General features: G+C 40.8%; 1 protein-coding gene across 1 annotated transcript in view; it reads left to right on the forward strand.

Moving 5' to 3' along the window:
- Positions 1 to 298: 298 nt before the first annotated feature.
- Positions 299 to 22,962, forward strand: part of PTPN20 (protein tyrosine phosphatase non-receptor type 20) — a 178,348-nt gene continuing 155,684 nt past the window's right edge. The window contains exon 1 of the mRNA XM_045842425.1: positions 299 to 422. Coding sequence (XP_045698381.1) covers positions 299 to 422 — 124 coding nt within the window. The remainder of the gene's footprint in view (positions 423 to 22,962) is intronic.

The following is a 22,962-nucleotide window of genomic DNA, read 5'->3' on the forward strand; positions in this document are numbered from 1 at the left end:
ACAAAGGAAAAAGGGGATCTTTCACACGCCCGCCAAAGGTAGGGGGCCCAATCAGACTCTGTAAGCCTGGCCGGCCCGTAGAGTCACACACACATTCACACAGTCAGTCACCAGTTCTCCCTCGAGTAGGAGTCCGATGGTCTGGGTCTTGGCCCAGACTCCTAAATTTTCCGGTTGGGGGTGATCAACACCCCCTGATACTCGAATCCGGTCCCCGGGGCTCCCCGAAACGTGATTGGTGCCTCCGACAGTTCGTGGTTCCTCTCTCCTCTCCGCCTGGGTGTTGGAGCGGTCGGGGATGTGGCACGGGGAGTCTCTGCCGGGGAAGCCTGGAATCACCAGGGCACATGCTCCTCCCCTGCAGCAGGGCTCCCCCGCCGACTCCCTGGGTCGCCTTCACCGGAGGCAAAATACCTGCTCGCGTGAGGGATTTCCCGGCCAATGCACCAAAATGTTGTGGAAAATCCACTCACACACGCGGAGATATTGCAGCACAAACTTTATTACCCGGGGACCCAGAGGGGGTGGTTAACATCCAAATCCTCTGAGCACCGATCCTCACTCTCCCAGGGTTTAAATAGTCCCGGGCTTCCTACCTACGTGGCAAAGCAAGGTTACAGAAGCTGAATGTGGAAGTTAGGTCTAGCTACCTTATGTGGGAGACAAAGAGAAAATGCAGGAGGAATTTGCAGAAGCTACAGAGCACAGGAGCTTATCATGGGAGTCAGTGTACGACCTTGAGTAACTGGCTGTTGCTTTGGTTACGACTGGTCAGCTTCTACAGTCCTGTGTGAAATTTTGCAAGGGTGCAGCCAAGAGGGGGGACCCCAAATGGGCATTTGAAATGGGGTCCAGAACTTAAGGTGTCCAGGAGATTTTAAGATGTCTCCATCCCCCAACCCAGGGTGTGGGTTGGGGGAAGGGACAAATGGAGCAACGCCATTGAGAGCTGTTTTGCATAGCAACAGCCTTGCAGCTACCCTCTGGCGTGGTCATTTAACATATCTATAGCCTTTGGCTGGTCGCTTAGATATGTTAAATAGCCGTGATCATCTCTGAGCCAGGGGAATGGAAGTAACTTCCCCACCAAGACGTGACTGGGGGCAGATCCCCCAAGCTACAGCGCCTGCGTGGGAGCTCAGAGAAGATTGGCTCCAGGACAGGGGGCCACACCTGCCCAGACTCATGATGGCAGCCCAGTAAAGCTGGAAGGATAAGAGTTCTGGCATGTGAAGCCGAGTGTGGGAGGAGTCGGAAATGAGGCTGCAGAGGAAGATTGGCCGCGGGGATTTAACTTGGCGGCCATGAGAGAGAGAACCGTGGTGCTTTAGGAAGGAGAACCATGCTGCCTTGAGAAGGAGAGCCATGCGCAGCCCTGAGGAGGAGAGAACCATGCGGCTTTAGCAGAATAGGGAGGACTTCAGCCATTGAGGGAGGGAACCATGCGCATCCCAGAGAGAGAGAACCATGCGTCTTTAGCAGAGTGGAGACTCCCGCAGCCCTGAGAGAGAGAACCGTGCTGCTTTAGGAGAGAGAACCACACAGCTTTGACGGAGTGGAGACTCCTGCATCCCAGAGAGAACCGTGCTGCTTTAGGAGAGAGAACCACATGGCTTTGGCAGAGTGGGGACTCTCCCCTTCCCGCAGCCCTGAGAGGGAGAACCACGAGGCCTGGACAGAGTGGGGACCCCCGCAGCTTTAGAAGGGGGAACCACCACCTGGTTTTAGCAGAGATCCCGGCGACTCAGCCGAGGGTGCCGGGAACCCAGGGAGGTCTCCCAGTCGAGATGGAGGACTAACTAAGAACCAGAGGACTGTCTGAGCCATGGACTTCTATTTTCTTTCCTGAGATACGGTACTCTGGACTGGGCAAAGGGGGAAGGAAGGAAGGACTGTGTCTGTTTGTGGGTGTTTTAAGGGACTTTGGGATTTTTGATGAAGACATTAGGTCACTACTTGAAGTTGTATAGCATTAAATAAACATTTCCTTTCCTTTTCACAAATCTCTGGCATTGAGAGACGTCTTTCCTCTGGCGGCGGACATAACGGACCCGGGGCCTTCTTTCAGTAATAGTATATTGTCCCAGGCCCCCCTTGTCTGTTCTGTAACATTACAGTTACAGAGCATAAGAAACTTTTAGAGTTTTCTTTTCCTGCCACACTTTTAATTCTGCCTTTTCCCTCTGCCTGCCTGTAAACAAAAAAGCAGATAGTAAATGAGTGTTTTGGTTTCAACTGGACTCCGAAGATTGCTTTGAGAACTCTGTTAGTTACACAGTTATTTATAAGTGTCTCAGCTTCTTGCTGAAGCACCTAAGAGGCATTCCTTCCTCCGGCTTGAGATCTCAGGCCTTCCTACGTGAGTAGGGGCCTTGTGGAGGTGTCTGAGGTCAATCCCTGAGACATACAGTGGCCTCACAGGGAATTCCAATCACAGTAATTTAACTCTTGGCTAGGTCAGGGATCACAATACAAAGGTTGGTCACCTGGCACTTCGAGCTCCCCCTCACAGTCTTAAACATGTGGGAAAAATCTGAAACCCATAAGCAGGGTTAGGGTACCCTGGATAACAGGCAGCCCTTCTCAACTGTCTCCCACCAGCAGTACATTTTGACCTACTACATTCTTTTCACTAGGAACAAGTAGGATTTAAAGGTGGAGATGGGATGAAAGGGAAACTGGTTTTGTAATCACTGCACTTGCGGTGGGAGGAATTTTAGAAAATGGTTCTTTTATTTGTTAAAATTTTTTTTTAAGTTTCTGAGAATCCTCAACCATGGGGAATGGCTCTCTAAAGAACAAGAGCAATGTTTTATGTTAATTCAGCAGCTTTTTAAGGCTGCTAGATGTTTCCCTGATAAGGGATCTTTAGACTTAGTTATTTAGGAAAAAGTTGGGCAGAAGTTAAAACAGCACCAAGTAGTATGAGATAAAGGCTAGTGTCTCACTCCCTTCTCCTTTAGAGGATTTAATTTGAAAATACTGGTGTGCTTGAATTTTATTTTTATTTCTGTTTTAAAAGTAATGTCTCAGTCTCAAAATGTTTTGGTAAATTGAATGAGATCTCTAATGTTGTTACATCATAAGGATTCTACTCAGAAAAAATTTAAATGAATTATTTAAAAAAAATCTCAGTTCCTTCAGACAGTAAAAAGCACAGGAAGAAAAGCAATGAGAAAATGTGTCTTTTAACCACTCTGAATCCTCTTTCTGAAGGCCCAAGGACTTCTTTGGTCCTGGGAACAAGCTATGCTGAGCTTAGCATCCTCCTTCCCTTCTCTCCAGCCTCCCTAAAGTTGTCAAGGGCACTAGATAATGATACGGCTCACTTTTAAGCACATTCTGGGAATGTAGTAATCACCAAGAATAGAAAAAAAAACAAAACAAAGTAAATGCATTTGCCAGTAGAGAAAAAATATTTCTAAAAAGTATGAATGTGTTCATAAATTTGTCAATCTAAAGTTGGGGGTGTGATGTGTTAAAGAAATATTAAGAATCATTTTTGTTTATGCTGGAGCTGTGATCTTTTATTGTAAACATAAAATATAGGTATACTGTCTCCCAGAAATAACTAGCCCTTCTCCACAGAAGAATAAGTATCATTTTTTAACTCAATACAAGTAAACACTGATCATTTCCTTGGGGAAGAACTGGCTATTCTGTCAGAGGGAACGGGTTAGTCAATCGAGTCACAAAAGGCCCTTGGTGTGTAACCTCTTTTGTCTAAAACATATTTGAGCAGACTCCCCGCAACCTCCTCATTTTTCTTACAAATTCTGAACCTAAAAACTACCAGGTCCTGAGAACAACAAGGCAGTTAATTTGCTGCTCAAACTCATTGCAGCTTTCAAAAACAGCAGGGGGTCTGTCTTTCCAAGGCCACCCTCCCCTCCAAAAATAATAGCTCTTTTAAAACTGAGACTGTTTTTCAGTCACCACTTGGAACCAAATCTCATTCACACTGCTCCCTACCTGTTGCAAACTGGAAAACCAAGGGTTAAGGGCTTAGAGGAGCCCTCCCAGGAGGGCAAGAATCAGACCCCTGGAGCTAAACAAGCAAAGTAATAGAAAAAAGTTAAAGGACTGTTTATCATTCCCAAGCTAAGCAAATTATTAAAGAACACCCTGACTGTCAAGCCCTTACTAAGGCACCTCCATCCACAGGAATTAACCCTCAAGGACTAAGTTCTCAAATGATTTGGCAAACAGATATCACTCATTACTCTCTCTTTGGGAAATTCAAATATATTCATATTTCTATTGATACTTATTCTGGTGCCCTACATGCATCTGCTTTAACAAGAGAATTTGCTAAAAATATACAAGCCCATTGGCTTGAGGCCTTTAGTCATTTAAGATGGCCTCAGCAAATTAAATAACTAATAATGGCCCAGGATATCTTGTCCATTCTACTCAAGCCTTCCCTCAGCGTTGCAATATCCAACATAAAACAGGAATACCTTATAATTCAACTAGTCAGGCAATTGTTGAATGGGTGCATCATACCTTTATAAATATTCTTAAAAAACAAAAAAGGGGAAGTCAAGAGGGCAACCCCCCAAAATTAGATTATGTTAGCTTTGTTCACCTATAATTTTCTAAATTGTAATAAATCAATCTGTACTCTAATTGAGAAACATTTTCAGAAAAAAAGAGCAAAAGTCATCTTATCCTCAGGTTTTATATAGAGATCCACTGGAAGATAACTCTTGAAAAGGCCCTGTAGGACTCTTAACATAAGGAAGAGGGTATGCTTTCCATCCCTACAGGTCCTGTTTGGCTTCCAGCTAAAAGGGCAAAGCCTTATCATGAACAAAACAGATATCAAGCTCTGCTACCTGGAAATGAAAACTAATCAGACAGATAACAGACCAGATACCCCATTCGAAGAAAACAAGCACTGGATGCTGGTGCCAAAAAAATACAGTTTATGTTGCTAAGTATTTACTAATTTGATTTTCTGTTTTTACTGACACTTTGTGCTTTCCTTTAAAGGAGCAACTTTACGCTGCAAGCAAAGAGCAACACAGTGATTACTATCAGCTTTCCATGGTAACTATAGTCAACCTGTGAACCCACAAGGGATTTATCATACTCTCAATCCCCTCCAATTCCTCCTTGTACTTTAGACAGTAGCTGTAAAGACTCAGTCTTTTAGTCTTTGTGCAGAAGTCCGAATGCCACTGTTGCTTTTCTCCCCAAAAGTCCTCTTGTAGTGAAAAACTGGGGAGCTAAGTGGAAGGTACTGGCTAAACTTGGCACAACAATAGTTTTGGCTCTGCCTCAATTCCCATATACTAATATATGGTGGGAAGGGCCTGGTACCAGGGCACCTATTATCAGAATTGTTTCTCCCAACCACACTAGCCCTTGGCATTACAATTCTTGGAAAATGGGCTTGCCTTTTATTGCTAGAAAATGCCTGTATAATTTTTTTTAAATGTCTCTACCAGGATGGCCCTCCAAAACAGGATTGGGTCACAGTTTGTACCTCTCACCCCTACTTGTTTTTGGCAACTCCAGGGACAGCTCAAGTCTTTTATAATGCATCAGCAAAAATGTATTCTCTGCCTATCCCTGCAGGCACCATATATGCCAGCTCTCTTACTCATCTCAATATTATTCAGTTAAGCCTCACTACAGTTTATAGTTAGAAGACAAACTCAAGTATGGGTTCCAGTTAATGTAACCAGAGAATGGGAAGATCCCAATGGCACAGTAGCACTTAACAGTAGCACTGGCCTCCTTAAGAGTCTGACAGTTTGTCAGCACCTTAATTGCATTTATTGTCTCTGCTATAGTTGTCACAGCTACTGCTGCCGTGGCAATCACTGCCCTCATTGAATCAGTTCAAACTGCTCATACTATTGATGTTCTTTTAACCAATTCCACTTTAGAAATGTTTCAACAGGCCCAGATTGATCAAGAAATCCTGACTTGGCTTTCTGCAATTGAATCAGAACCCTCAGCTGGATCAGTGAACACCAGGACATGCTAGTGACTCATTAGCAGCTGACCTGTGATCCTGGTTTCTCCAAACTGTGTGTCACTCCACTATAATGGAACTCCAGCCAATACTCCTGGAGTGATATTCAACATCACCTAAAAGGAGCCTTTTCTACTAATTTAAATGGGCAAATTAATAAATTACAACTGGGGTTACACCAGCAATTGCAAGACATTCAATGCTTAAAACTAAACAGGAGCTTTTTCAAACACTTAATGATAATCTTGGTTGCTAAACCCAAAAAGTTGGTTTGAGGGACTCAACCTGAGATTGTGGGTCACTGGAGCTGCTGGTTGTTTACTGATTTTAATAATGCTTTGTACGTTATGATGCATTTACAAATTATTTGCCCAGGGTCGCAAAAGAGACCAGCAAGTAGCAAGTCTTGTGGGATGCGTCACCACAACAGCTTTAACAAAAAGAAAAAAAAAGGGGGGGAATTGTACAGGATGGGTTTGTTTGGGTCTGACAAATCTGACACAGCTCCGTATAGAAAACCGACAGAAGTGAGGTGATGGGCAGGAGCCAGACCTTCAAACCAAGTTTTCCCATGGGAATCAGGCCTAGAGAATGCATACAGACTGTTATGGCTTGCTCTTGCTAAAATTGCCTCACCCTGGTCTGAAACAGTAAATGTATATCGTCTATCTTCAAGGTAATTTCCAAAGCCTGTGTGAACTTTCTTAAGGACAGAGCTAATCAGCTTGCCGCCTTTCCCTTCTGCATGTGTTATTTTCATTTCCTCAATTGTACCTAAAATGTAGACAATAATATTCTATGTAATAGATAATAAATTCTTCTTTGATATAAGACCCCAGAAAAACAATAAAAGCTTATCTAGGCAAGAGTCAGGGTGCCCTCCTCTTGAGAGAGTGGCTGAGCCCTCCCCTTTTTCTCCACAGAATTGCTGTAGCCTGTGCATTTATTCTCATCTTCAGTCACAACAGGTATACTCTGCTGTCTGGATTCTGCCACAAACTCTTCAAAAATTTTCTCAGCTTTCCCATCCTCTCTACCTGCCATAAATATTTATTAAGTGCAAGCATACCATTTGTACAAAGTTGCTCAAATATATATATATCCACCACTAAATTTTAAAACAAATGTGGGCTTTCCAACTGAATACAGTAAAGATATCAATTTTCTCCAAAGTGATTTAGAGGTCTAATGCAATTCCTATCAAATTCCCAGCAAGGGATTTTATAAACATAGACAAGCTTATTCTGTAATTCATTTTATATGATTTTTTTATATTTTAATATTATTTACATAATCAAAATAAAACAGTATGTTCTGAAATTTATAAGAAAAGGCACAGGGCCTAGAATACTAAAATATCTTAAAAAAGTAGAATAAAGTGAGGGAATCACTGTACCCAATATTAATGCTTACTGTATAACTATCACAATCAAGACATGTAGTACAGGCAAAAGGATACACACATAGATCAATGGACTAGAATGAAAAGCCCAGAAATTGACCTACACAAAGATCCCTGCCAGTCTTGGACAAAGGTGTAGAAGGAATTTAATGGAAAAAAAAATGTCTCTGAAGAAATAGTGTTGGAATGGTTGGATATCTATAGACAAAAAAGAAAGAACATTGACATAAACTTCACACCTTGTACAAAGATAAACTCAAAATGGGATATTGATTTAAAAGTAAATGTAAAATTATAAGACTTTAAAAAAATAGAAAAGCTTTGGGGATTTAGGGTTCCCCAAAGTGTTCTTAGGCTCGACATCAAAACCATGAAACACAACAGGAAAACTTGATAAATTTGTCTTTCTCTCATATCCAACAAAATAACTGTACCTGGAATAGGTAAAGAACTCTCAGAACTAAATAGTTAATAACCAAAATCCACTTACAAAGCAAGCAAAAGCCATTTCACTGAGGATGATATAAGCAGATGGCAAATAAGCACATGAAAGGGTGTTCAATCTCACTAACTATTAGAGAACTGCAAACTAAAACCTTAATTAGATATCTCTTAATATGTATCAAAAGAGTAAAAATAAAAAAGTAGTGACAATACCAAAGGCTGGTGAGGATGTAGCAGTATGAATACAGACATTCTGGAAAACAGTTTGGCAGTTATCAAAAGATCCAGAAGTTGCATATTAGACATTTATTTCAGAGAATTGGAAATACGTTTACACAAAAGCTTGTACATGAAAGTTTATAGCAGCTTTATTTGTAAAAACCAGAAATTGGAAACAATCCAGATGCCCTTCAAAAAGTTGAAGGGTTAAATGAACTATGGTACATCTATACGAAAAGGAATGAACTATTGATACATACTTGGTGGATATATAGAGAATGATGCTGCAAAAAGTCCAGTTCCAAAGGTTTGGACAGTATGATTCCATTTATATCACATTCTTGTTTTTAAAGATTTTATTTATTTATTTTCAGAGAGAGGAGATAGGACAGAGAAACAGAGGGAGAGAAACACCAATGTATTTGCCTCTCATGTGCTCCTTACTGGGTACCTGGCTCACAACCCAGGCATGTGCCCTGACTGGGAATCAAACCAGCAACTCTTTGGTTCACAGGTCCATACTCAATCCACTAAACTACACCAGCCAGGGCTACATCACATTCTTATAAAGACAAAGTTATAAAAATGGAGAGCAGATTTGTGGTTACAAGGTTAAGGACAGAGTAGGAGAGCAGGAAGAGAAATGAATGTGCTTATACAAGGGTGATAGAAGGGATCCTGATAGTGATGCAACTGTTCCATGTCTTGACAGTGATGGTGGACATATGAACCTATCCATACATAAAATTGTATACAACTTAATACACACACACTCAAACACAAATAAGTATAAGCAAGTAAAAACAATATCTGAAAAAGACAGATGGATTATCTCAATGTCAATATACTGTTTATTATAATGTACTATAGTTTTGTTAAATGTTACCATTGGGGAAAACTGGGTAAAGGGTAGGGGAACCATGATATTATTTCTTATAATTGTGTGAGTGTAATTATTTTTAAAAAATTATGATTTAAAAAGTGGTGGAGAGAGGGAAGATGGCAGAGGAGTGAATGGAAGTCATACTGACCTCTTCCAAGGACCAGCCTGGAATTACAGCTTAATTGTGCAGAAACCATCTGGAACAAACAACTGAGCAATAGCCAGAGAGAAGCATATAACTTTGGACAGACAGAAGAACCAGCTTTGGCACAACCTGTCTATAAGGAATGAGGTAGAGAATTGAGAAGGCTGGTTAGGCACCCACAGGCAGCAGCACCTGTGGGAAAATTAAGTGGCAGTTGGATGCCCCAGACAAGATTGGGGTCTAAACCTAAAGCTAGGATTCCCAGACTAGAACACCAGAGCCCAAAAAGTACACAGATAAAAACCAGCGGTGAAAAGAGGCAAGGTTGCTCTCTATCAGAGTCAGATGGATAGAGATGCAAGGGCCATGTAAAGAGCCAACAAACAAATTTTTATTTGCAGCCATTTACCTTGGGCTCTGGCAAAGGTGGGGCCAGAATTGGCTGGAGATGCCTGGGGAGAGATGGGAGACAGAGGCCTTGGGGGAGAAAACTGAGAGAGTAGCCACCTGGATCTCAGTGCTGAGTCATCCCCCCAGACCACAACAGTCTTTGTGCTTAGGCAGACCACACCCCTTCCACAGCTGTAGCCTGAGGGGAAACAATAACCCCAATGCCAGGAGTGTTACTGCCCTGGCCCTTTGGTACTTAAGCCTGACTGATGAGTCCTAGTGACCAGAAAAGCAACCAAAGGAGATAGTCAGAGACAGTAGATAACTGTCAAAGGAGGGGCAGATTAGACTGGAGAGACTTGAGGAGAGACTGGGGATGGAGGCTTTGGGGAGAGAACTGACAAAGTAGCTGCTGGGATCCAGTGCTGAGCCAACCCCCCCTATGCAGCAGCCATTCTGCTCAGGAAGACTACTCCCTTCTGAGCAGCAGCAGCCTGAGGGGAAATAATAGCCCCCACCCAAGAGGGATTCAGCCCCACCTACAGTGCCTAAACCTGAGTGCTGAGTGCGGAGTGAACAGATTAACAATTGAAGGAGACAGCCAGTGACAGCAGATCACTGGGAGTACGGAACAGGCTGCCTAAGGTCTGACAGGGTCAACGTCTGACATTCCCAGAGGCAGATCCGGAAAGAAAAAAAAACAGTGGTAAATACAAGAGGCTACTGAGATGAAATCCTTCTTCATGATTTGCCATATTTTCTTTCCTGCACAGCTTTAAAACATTCATTTCTTGTCCAGCAAATTTGTACATAATATCACTAGATTTTATACTACAGTGTATTTCAACTCACATATTTTGCCCCTCTTTTCACTTAGCACATTTTACCTTCCTCTTTATTTGCAATATTTTCATTTCAAATTTGGTTTTCTCTCTAGCTACAACTCGTTTCCATTTCACATTCTTACTATTTCTACCCCATCCAGACACTCAAAACATATTTTCTTGTGAAGGGTCATTTCACATCCTTTTACCCAGCTATGAAAATACCCATGTTCTCTCTACACCTTTAGCACACTTTGCTAGTTGGGTGTGGGTAGGGTAGTTGTTGCATTATTTTTATTCAAAGTTATCTCTATAGCTTCACTAATTCTGTATTTCAAATAAATTTTATTGGATCCTTCTCCTACTTTTCTTTTCGTCTCAAATTTTAATTTTACCATCTCAGCCTGTTTTTTTTCTCCTTTTTTCTTTGTCTTTTTTGCATTTTTTCTTTCATCCTGCCATTTTATTCTTTTTTATTCTCCTTTTTTCTTTTGCTTTACATCCCAAATTTTAATTTTTCCCTCACTTACTCTGGTTTTTGTTCCTCACTCTTAGTATTCCCTCTCCCTCTATCATTACAAAATCACATCTCATTCCTCTAAACATCTTAGACTTTTCTTTGTTTCTTTTTTCCTCTTATTCCCATACCACCTATATTAATTTTAGCTCATTTCTTGTTGATAGTACTCTGGGGGATCTTTCTCTCCAATTTGGCTCCTATATTTTTATTAATTATTTAATATTTTTTTCCCTTTCTTTCTTTCTTTCTTTCTTTCTTTCTTTCTTTCTTTCTTTCTTTAACTTTATTTTATGTTACTTTAACTTATGTTTAAACCTTATATTATATGTTTCCCTTCTCATACTCATTCCACATTCCTCATTCCCTTTTTTTACTTATGAGATAAGCTTTACGTTCTCTCTTTTCATTGCTCCAACTCCCAACTCTTTTTAGTGCTTTGCACCCTACCGTCTCAAAATCATTTCTCTTTCAGTAATTCATCTCATATCCATCTCCTTTTTATAATAGTCCTAATCTCATTACACCTTTATTAGTAGGAGTCCATTTGCTATTGATAGTGGGATTGTGGGGGGGAATTATAGTTGTGGGTGTGGGTGTGTTGCTTGGGCTCTGTGGTATTGTTCAGGCTGCACCTGCACAATAGCGCACAAGATGAGGTGGACAGTGACCTTCAGTCAACCAGCAGCAGGCATGGACCCATAAAAGAACAACCTGATAACAATCAAAACCCAATTAGGTACAGGATACCAGCAAAAGGCATAAAGGACATGCCAAGAACATCAAGTTAAGGTGATCAAGGACACTACACCATTGATTCTCACAGGCCTCCCACCATAGAAGTTCACACCACAAAGTCAGAAAGTCAAAACAGATCAATTTAAGAAGCAGAAGCAAATAATAAGAGACTCACAAATAATGGGAAGACAAAGAAACAACCCCTAATCAAAAGGAAAGGAGGAATACTCAGAAAAAATGCTAAATGAAATAGAGGCAAGTCAACTATCAGATACTGAGTTCAAAACAATGGTGATAAGGAAGCTTAATGAACTCAGTGTGAATTACCAACATCTAAAGGGAAACTATAAGGAATTTTCTGCCAACTATATTAGCATAAAAACTGACAGAAACAATAAACAGGGGCCAAGAAGAAAGGAAGAATACAATTTCTGTATTAAAGAACATACTAGAAAGAATCAAAAGCAGGCTTTCTGTTGTGTAGTATTCCATTGTGCAGAAAGAAAGAAAGAAAGAAGGAGCTTCTGCTCTTTGCAACAGCTTGGATGGAACTGGAGAGCATTATGCTGAGTGAAATAAGCCAGGTGGTGAAAGACAAATACCGTATGATCTCACCTTTAAGTGGAACCTAGTCAACAAAAGAAACAAGCAAGCAAAATATAACCAGAGACACTGAAATTAAGAACAATCTGACAGTAACCAGAGGAAAGATGGGAGGGAATAATGGGGACAAAAGGGGGAAGTGTTTTCAAAACAACAATAAAGGACTTATGGACAAAACCAAGGGGGGTGGAATCGGGAGGGGAGGCTGGGGTAGGAGGGGTGGTGGGAGTAAATGGGGACAACTGTATTCAAACAACAATAAAACAATTTTAAAAATCATTGAAATTAAACATGAAACAAAAACAAACAAAAAAGCACATTCAATGAAGCACAGGATTGAATCACTGAGCTGGAAGACAAAGTAGAAAAAAACTCCCAGAAAGAGTAAGAAGAGAAAAAAAGACTGAAAAAGAAAGAAGAGGGGTTAAGAGAAAAGCAGGAAAACATGAAATGGAATAATATCCATATAATAGGGATACCAGAAGAAGAAGAAGTAGAGGAGCAAGGGGTAGAGAACCTGTTTGAAAAAGTAATGATGGAAAGCTTTCCTAATTTAATTAGGAAAAACACACAAGTCCAGGAAGCACGGAGGGTCTCAATCAAGTAAAACCCAAAGAGGCCCATTGCAAGAAACATCATAACTAAAATGGAAAAAAAAGTAAAGGTAGAGAAATAATCTTAAAGGCAGCAAGGAAAAATAGTAAGTAACATATAAGGAAGCCCTGATAATGCTAGCAGCTGACTTCTCAACAGAAAAGCTCTAAGCCAGAAGGGAATGGCAAGAAATATTCCAAGTAATGAAAAACAAAGACCTGCAACCAAGACTACTCTACTCAGTGAGGATCTTAATTAAAATGGAGGGCCAAATAGGGAGCTTCATGGACAAAGAAGGCTAAAATATTAAACCTCCACCAAACCAGCATTGCAAGATATACTAAAGGGACTGTTTTAAGAAGAGGAAGAAAAACAGTGAGAGAGAAAGGAACAAATGCACAAAGGGAGTAAAATGGCAATAAATAAATACATATCAATAATGACCTTAAATGTAAATGCATTAAATGCTGCAATCAAAAGACATAGGGTAGGTGAATGGATAACAAAACATGACCCATGCATATGATGCCTATAAAAGTTCCACCTCAGAGCTAAAGACCTACACAGACGAAAGCGAAGGGTTGGAAAAAAATATCCCATGGAAACAGACTGGAAAAAAAAAAGGCAGGATAACAATACTTATATGAGACAAAACAAACTCCAAAACAAAGACCATAAAAAGAGACCCAGAAGGACACTTCATAACACTCAAGGGAAGAATCCTTCAAGAAGACATAAATATCATAGACATATATGCAGCCAACATAAGAGCACCCAAATATATAATCTTGAAAAATCATGGAGGACTTCAAGAAAGGCATAGACAGTAAGACACTTATACTAGGGGATTTTAACACCCCACTGTCAAAAATGGATAGATCTTCCAAACAAAATATCAACAAAGATATTGAAATACTGAGAAATGCCTTAGATCAAATGGACTTAACTGATTATATAACCTTTCATCCCAAAGAAGCAAAATACATATTCTTTTCAAATGCACATGGAACATTTTCAAAGATACAACACATGATAAGACATAAAACAAGACTCAACAAATTCAAGAAAACCAAAATCATATCAAGCATCTTCTCAGACCACAAGGGCCTGAAACTAGAAACCAACTCCAAAGAAAAAATTCAAAAACACACAAATTCATGGAGATTGAATAGCATGCTATTAAACAATGAATGGGTCAAGAATAAGATCAAGGAAGAAATAAAAAAGTTTCTGGAAATGAATGAAAGTCAACTCACAACAATCCAAAACTTATAGGACAGAGCAAAGGCAATTCTGAGAGGGAAGTTCATAGTGATACAGGCCTACCTAAAAATGATAGAAACATTTAAAAAAAAAACAACCTAACCCTACACCTACAAGAACAGGTGGAACAATGCAAAGACAGCCCAGAGCAAGTAGAAGGAAAGAAATAACCAAGATCAGAGCAGAATTAAATGATAGAGACTAAAGAAACAATTCTAAGGGTCAATAAATACAGGAGTTTGTTCTTCGAAAAGATAAACAAAACTGATAAGTCCTTAAGCAGACTCATCAAGAAAAATGATAGAGTACCCAAATAAACACAATCAGATATTAAAGAGGAGAGATTACAACCAATACCACAGAAATACAAAGGATTGTAAGAAATTATTATGAAGAACTATATGCAAGAAATTTGAAAACCTAGGTGAAATGGACAATTTTCTAGAAAAATATAATCTTCCAAAACTGAATGAAGAAGCAGAAAGCCTGAACAGATCAATAACAGCTGATGAAATCAAAGCATTAATCAAAAAGCTCCCAGCCCAAAGAAGCCCTTGACCAGACAGCTTCACAGGAGAATTTTACAAAGCATTTAAGGAAGAGTTAACTCCTATCCTTCACAGACTATTCCAAAAAATTCAAGAAGAGGGAAGACTCCCAAACTCTCTTCATGAAGCCAGCATCATTTTAATCTCAAAAGCAGATGAAGACAGAACAAAGAAAGAAAAGGCCAATATTGCTGATGAACACAGCAATATTGGTTGGAAATTAGGCCAATATTGCTGATGAACACAGACACTAAAGTCCTCAACAAAATATTGGCAAACTGCACCCAACAATACGTTAAAGAGATCATCCACCATGACCAAGTGGGATTCATCCCAGAGATGCAAGGATGGTACAATATTTGCAAATCAATAAACATAATACATTGCATAAACAAAAACAAAGTAAAAAATCACATGTTCATAAACAGATGTGGAAAAGCATTTTTAAATATATTTTATTGATTATGCTATTACAGTTGTCTCATTCCCCTACCTTTATTCCCCTTTACCCTGCACACCCCCTCCCACCCACATTGCCCCTCTTTAGTTCATGTCTATGGATCATAAACATAAGTTCATTGGCTTCTACATTTCCTATACTATTCTTAACTCCCATGTCTATTTTCTATCTACCATTTATGCTACTTTTTCTCTGTACCTCCCTCCCCCGCTCCCCTATTGATAACTATCCATGTGATCTCCATTTCTGTGGTTCTGTTCCTGTTCTAGCTGTTTGCTTAGTTTGCTTTTGTTTTTGCTTTAGGCATGGTTGTTAATAACTGTGAGTTGCTGTCATTTTACTATACAGCAACAAATTGAAAACTTATTTGTTTTTTATCTTCTTTTTCTTAGATAAGTCCTTTCAACATTTCATATAAGGGCTTGGTGATGATGAATTCCTTTAACTTGACCTTATCTGGGAAACACTTTATATGACCTTATCTGGGAAACTCTTTATCTTCCATTCTAAATGATAGCTTTGCTGGATAGAGCGATCTTGGATGTAGGTCCTTGCCTTTCATGACTTGGAATACTTCTTTCCAGCCCCTTCTTGCCTGTAAGGTCTCTTTTGAGAAATCAGCTGACAGTCTTATGGGAACTCCTTTGTAGGTAACTGTCTTCTTTTCTCTTGCTGCTTCTAGGATTTTCTCCTTATCTTTAATCTTGGGTAATGTAATTATGATGTGTCTTGGTGTATTCCTCCTTGGGTCTAACTTCTTTTGGACTCTCTGAGCTTCCTGGACTTCCTAGAAGTCTATTTCCTTTGCCAGATTGGGGAAGTTCTCCTTCATTATTTGTTCAAATAAATTTTCAATTTGTTGCTCTTCCTCTTCTCCTTCTGGCACCCCTATAATTCAGATATTGGAATGTTTAAAGATGTCTTGGAGGTTCCTAAGACTCCCTTCACTTTTCTGAATTCTTGTTTCTTCATTCTTTTCTGGTTGAATGGTTCTTTTTTCCTTCTGGTCCACACCATTTATTGGAGTTCTAGATTCCTTCCCATCACTATTGGTTCCCTGTACATTTTCCTTTATTTTACTTAGCATTGCCTTCATTTTTTTCATCTAATTTCCAACCAAATTCAACCAGTCCTATGAGCATTCTGATTACCAGTGTTTTGAACTGTGCTTTTGATAGGTTGTCTATCTCTTTGTCACTTAGTTGTATTTTTTCTGGAGCTTTGATCTGTTCTTTCATTTGGGCTATTTTTTTTTTGTCTCAGCACACCTGCTATGTATAAGGGGTGGAGCCTTAGGTGTTCACCAGGGTGGGGCAACCCACGTCACTGCTTTGTGACACTGTATGTGGGGAAGGGGTCAAGAGGGACAAATGGCCCTTGCTCCTCACTTTGCCAGCTTTCAGTCATTTCTCCCACTAACCCCCCAAAAAGTGGGCCCTTCTGGTGCTGATTTCTGGGTGGGTTGGCTTGTGGACATTCTGGGACTCTGTAGGTCTCTCCAACAAGCTCTTCTGTGAGGCTGGGAGTTTATTTCACTACCACCTCAACCCCCACAGGCATTTTCAATCAGTGGTTTGAGGCTTTATTGCCCAGCAATGGGACCCCAAGTATGGAGGACTGTCTTGCTCTCCAGGTGTTCCTCCTGGTTTATACACACATGAGTATGGGACTGCCTGCTCCACCAGCTGCTGCCTTGCTGGCCTGCCAGCTGCAGCCTTGCTGGCCAGCTGCAGCCTTGTCTGCCCCACTCTACAATCCATGACTTCACTGAGTCTGCCAGCCACCACCTTGCCCACCTTGGTCCTCCACCGCTGCTTTGCCATGAGTCCTCGCCAACCAGCTGCCTGTCTCCACCCCTCCTACTCATCTGGATGGATGTTTCTTCTTTAACTCCTTGGTTGTTGGTATTCCATACAGTTCGATTTTCTGTCAGTTGTGGTTGTTTTTTGTTTTTAAATTATTGTTGTCCTTCTTTTGGTGGTGTGAGGAGGTACAGTGTATCTACCTACACCTCCATCTTGGCTAGAAGTCCCGGAAAAAGCATTTGATAATGTATAGCACCCATTTATGATAAAAACACTCAGCAAAGTAGGAATAGAGGGAGCATTCCTAATATAATAAAGGCCCTATATGAGAAACCGACAGCCAAAATCATACTCAATGGGCAAAAACTTAGAGCTTTCCTTCATTGTTTGACCCATTCATTGTTCCGAAAGTAATTACAGAAGACACAAACAAATGGAAGTATGTACCATGTTCACAGATCAGAAGAATTATCATCATCAAAATGTCCATACTACCCAAAGTAATTTAATAGGGATTTGATGCAATCCCTATTAAAATACCAATGACATATTTCACAGATATAGAACAAACATTTCAAAAACTTATGTGGAATCATAAACAAGCCTGACTAGGTGTAGCAATTTTGAGAAAGAAGAACAAAGTAGGTGGGATCACCATACCTGACATTACAAGGCCACTCTATTCAAAATGGCCTGGTACTGGCATAAAAACAGGCACATAGACCAATGGAACATAACAGAGAGCCCAGAAATAAACCCAAGTCTCTATGATCAATTAATATTTGACAAAGGGGGCAGAAATATAAAATGGAGTAAAAATAACCTCTTCAACAAATGATGTTGGGAGAGCTGGACAGCTACGTGTAAAAAAAATGAGACTGGACTATCAATGTACATCATATACAAACATAAATTCAGGGTGGATAATGTAGGAGGCCGTTCTGCATGGTGGGGGCCCAGCTCCCACTTGGAGATGCACAGGACCCACGCCCATGGATAGGTTCTCCTGTGGGGAATCAGGCCTGCAATGTTCCTAGGCCGCTATGAGTCTTGCTTTTTGCTAAAAATCGCTCACCCTGAATTGAAGACTTTTACTGCAAAGTAACTTCCTAAAATCCATGTTAAACCTTCCAAGGATGAGTGTAACCAGTTCAACCAGTTTTGCCTTTTCATTTGCAAATATCCCTGTTCTGTGATGTGATTAGCAGCATTGACTCCTTTGTTTTCTGTAAAAGGTAAGCACCTAAAGCGAACCTGTGCGTAGTAAATGAGGATGGTCATGTACATGTAAAGTGATGAGAGATAGAAAAAAAGGCCCATCATGGCGGAGACCACAGCTTTTGCTCCCCTTGAGAGAAAAGCCATGCTGTCCCTTTCCTCCACTAGACTCGGTAGTCCATGTGAATGTCTCATTTCATCCATAATGATGTGGACACTGTAGGCCAGTGTCTGCATCAGAGAAAAGACTTAAATATAAGTCATGATACCTTAAAAGTCCTGCAGGAGAAGATAGGCAAGAAAATCTGAGATACTCCATGCAACAATGTTTTCACCAATATGTTCCCTAGATCAAGGGACATAAAGTTAAGACTAAACGTATCGTCTTCATCATAATAAAATGCTTCTGCATCGCTAAATAAACCATCATCAAAATGAAAAGGGAACAGAATGTATGGGTGAACATATTTGCCAATGATACATTGACAAGGGTTTAATCTCCAAAATACATAAAGAACTCACATAACTCCACTCCAGGAAGACAATAAACCCAATTAAAAATGGGAAAAAGACTTAACCAGACACTTCTCCAAGGAGGACATACAGAAGGTCCAGTGACATATGAAATTGTAACAGGGTGCAGCCAAGAGGGGGGGCCCCAAATAGGGATTTGAATGGGGTCCAGAACTCAAGGTGTTCAGGAAATATTAGGATGTCCTCACTCCTTCCCCTACAGGTGTGGGTTGGGGGAAGGGACACATGGAGCAGGGCCACTGAGAGCTGTTTCGCATAGCAACAGCCTTTCAGCTAACCTCTGATGTGGACATTTAACATATCTATAACCTTTAACTGGTTGCATAGATATGTTAAATAGCTGTGGCCATGTTCAGCCAGGGGAATGGAATTAACTTCCCCACCAAGATGTAACTGGGGGGCAGGTCCCCTGAGTTACAGGGCATGGGTGCTTGGAGAAGATTGGCTCCATGACATGGGGCCACTCTTATGCAGACTCACGATGGCAGCCCAGTAAAGCTGGAAGGATATGAGAGGGCTAGCAAGTGTGGCCCTGTGAGAGAGAATCACCATGCGGCTTTAGCAGAGAACCGCCACTTGGCTTTGGCAGAGTGGCGATTCCCCTCCTTGCAGCCATTGAGGAGGGAAAACCATGAGGTTTTGGCTGAGTGAGGACTCCCATAGCCCTGGGAGAGAGAACTACAAGGCTTTGCTAGAGTGGGGACTCCCGACGCCCTTGTACATAGAGGACCACATGGCTGGGGCAGTGGAGAGAGAACCTCACGGCTTTGCCAGAGTGGGGACCCCCAAAGCTTTAGAAGGGGGAACCACCACCTGGCTTCAGCAGCCAAAGTTCCCATCAGTAAATGAGTGGATCAAAAAACTGGTACATTTATACAATGGAATACTATGCAGAAGAGATAAAGGAGCTCGTATCCTTCATGACAACATGGATGGAACTGGAGGGCATGATGGTAAGTGAGGTAAGCCAGGTAGTGAAAGACAAATACCTTATGATCTCACATATAAGTGGAACCTAATTAACAAAACAACCAAGCAAAATATAACCAGAGACCTTGAAATAAAGAAGAAACTGACAGTAACCAGAGTGGAGGGGGGACGTAAATAATGCAGGGAAGAAAGGAAAGGGTTTTAAATGTACATGTATAAAGGACCCATGGACAAAGCCAAAGAGGGGTAGGATTAAGAGTGGGAGATGGGAGTGGGTAGGGCAGGGGAAAGTGGTGGTAGAAAAATGGAGACACGTGTATTTGAACATCAATTTAAAAAAAAGTGGCCTTCCCAACACTGATGTAAACATGCCATGGCTGTTTCTACATACTGGCAGGGCAGTTTCTACAGAAAGTTACAGATCAAGAGTGAGACCAGAGCAAGAGTGAGAGTGCTCAGCATATACTGTGTGTGAAGTGCACATGGTTCCCCAACTGCCCATGTATATAGTCAGTGACATCATCATGACACTTGTACTATTTTTTAACGATTCTTTTATTTACTTATTTTTAGAGAGGGTAAGGGAGGAAGAAAGAGAGGGAGAGAAACATCAATCTGTGGTTGGCTGTCATGTGGCCCCTACTGGGGAGCTTGCCCACAACCCAGTCATGTGCTCTACACTGGTAATTGAACCAGTGACACTTTGGTTCGCAGGCCAGCACTCAATCCACTGAGTGACACTAGGGTCACTTGTAGTATTTTTTAAAATAAATTATATTTCTTTCCTTCAGCTGCCTGAATCTGTTGCAGAATAAAGAACTCAGCTTTAGAGTCAAGCAGTCCTGGAGAAAAATAAACCAGAAGACTACTGGAACAGCTTTACATGTCTCTGTCCCATTTTTAATTTGACACATTCATTGAGCACTTACTATATGGCAGATTCTAGGCAAGGCTAGGGGTTGGACATGAACATGGATGGTGATTAGCCCCCCACAAGAGCTTGTGTTCTGTGAAGGAGGTAAAATACAAATGCATTACTATAATCAATAGAAAGAATGCTGTAATGATGGTGTAGAAATAAATGTTGTATAGGAAACAGGTAGTTTTTCCCAGAAGAAAGTGTGACTCTTGCCTGAGAGTAGGACCTTGAATAAACAACAACGCATTATTTGAGAGGAGTGGTATAAGCATTGATAGGCTTGGGAGGAGGCAACAAAGATGCAGCATATAGACAGAGGGAGCAGGGCACTGAGAGACAGGAAAGAGCAAAGAGATTGGGTTGGGGACAGTGGTGAACTAAGCTTGGCCTTTCAGCAGGTATTTGCTATAATCAGAACTCTAATCACAAAAATTAGTTTGGTTTGTGGGATGGAGGGAGGATTGGTGTGAGGGAGATGAGAAGTCATTTGACCAGTTGGGAGACCATTGCTGATTTCAGAGTAAAAGGAATGGTGGGTACATCAACTGAAACGGGGACTATCAAGGAATTTGAATTTCCAGTATCTCTGGATACGAGGCATCCCAGAGGGATATTTTCATTAAGGTGGGATCATCTTGAAATCCATTGCAAAGGGTGCAGTTACTGAGGCCTGAAAGCAATGCTATACTGTGGCTTCATCTACAAGAGATTCTGTAGAACAGACCCTAAAATGCCTGTGTTATGAACTCTAACACAGAAAGTGTGCAGCTGAAGGAAAGTTAACAGATGAGTATGAATGGACACATCTCATGGCTGAGAAACAAGGGAGGGATGCAGAGTCCCCTCTGCTTCTCCATTAGACTCTGTTAGCTGATAGGCATGCCGTACCAAGTCATCCCATCTTATGATAAAACCCTGCTAAAGATCAGCAGTTGAAACCTATCTGAATCATTTGCTAAAACCAGGCCTGCTTATTTTCAAGGGTACAGAGTAGATTACTAGTTGTCTATTCAGCATCCTTTCCTTTTTCCTGCTTGTGACTCCTTTTGCTAGTGATGGAACCAGTGATTTAATTTAAGCCAGTGAAATATAAGGAGATATTTTGCAGGGACTGTTAGAGACAGGGACCCCATACATCTTTAGAGAAGGTTTCCAGAAAGTAATTATTTCTCTACCCCAGCAGATAACTTCTGACAAGCTTTCCATGAACTCAAGACAAAGTAGTCTTAAGGTGTACCAGATGAAATCAACATGGTGAATGAAAGTGTAAAAAGATAGAAAGAATCTTGGTACTTCTTGACATAATTGAGCTGCTGAATCAACCAACCTGGAACTCTGCCCTGCAGTGGGACTCGGATTTTTCATGGCAATAAATGTGCTCATGGTTAAGCTAGTCTGACTTGAAGTCAAAATCCTTCCAAATTACACAAGGGATACTCAACTGCCTTTCCCCAAATTCTGTCTTGAAGAGCCCTCTTTGTCTACAACTTGAAGATAGGGACATTTGCCAATCATTAGTATCATGATCATCATCATTACTATTATTATTATTATTTCTGTTCCTCAGCCAGGATTTCCTTCACTGGAATTTTAAAATTTTCTTTCATCATTTTGAAATAGAAGGTTGGATGTTTACCTGTGCAATTGAAAATACAATACTCTTGCTAACATACTTAGTGAGAAGCTGGAAGTCTTCACTACAGCTGTGGGTGAGGCTGCTCTTTATAGAAAAGCTTTGTCAGAACCTGCTTGGTTACTAGCTCTGTATCAAGCACTTTGTGTTTTTAACCACATTTAACTCCCACTATAGCCTTGTGGGGGAGGTATTTTTGGTATCACACAGGGTGCCTTGGTGGTGGAGTGGGGTCATATTACTTGTTCTGACCAAAGACTTGTGAACAAAAGTAATGAATGACACACCCAGTCTGTAACATACAGTGTGTGACCCTCCAGAGCTCTCTTTCCATGAGCCACAGTGATCACAATGTGTGATGATGAGTATTTTATCTGCCTGTGGGTTGAAGTCACAGAGCATGGAACAGTTTCTAGCTGACCTACATTGGATGTATATTGAGAAGAAGACATGTGTCAAACTTCTATTGCTATATGTGGCTAAGGTTTGGAGTTTGTTTATTATAGCAGCATAGTCTGTTGGGTTGGCCAAAAAGTCCATTTAAGTTTTTTCCATTAAATAAAAGACACATTTTTCATTTTCACCAATAACTTTAATGATTTAGATATTTTGAGTATGTCATCTATCTCCCACTATTGCCTTCTTGTGGGCTGAGGCCAGGGGTGCTGCTAAACATCTTCCAATGCATAAGATAGCCCCACAGTAAAGAATTATTTGGGAAAAATGTCAATTGTACCAAGAAACTTCACAAACCACTTTTGACACATTTGACCAGTCACAGCACCTTCTTCATACACTTCACAAACTTTTTGTGTGTTTCAGTTGTGTTTTTACCTTTCTTGAAATAATAAAGCATAATAAGCTAACAATGTCATGCATTTCTACCATCTTTAATATTAAAATGGCT

The sequence above is a fragment of the Phyllostomus hastatus genome, unplaced genomic scaffold (assembly GCF_019186645.2).
Source record: "Phyllostomus hastatus isolate PE091 unplaced genomic scaffold, TTU_PhHast_1.1 phas_contig_38, whole genome shotgun sequence".
In the NCBI taxonomy this organism is placed as follows: domain Eukaryota; kingdom Metazoa; phylum Chordata; class Mammalia; order Chiroptera; family Phyllostomidae; genus Phyllostomus; species Phyllostomus hastatus.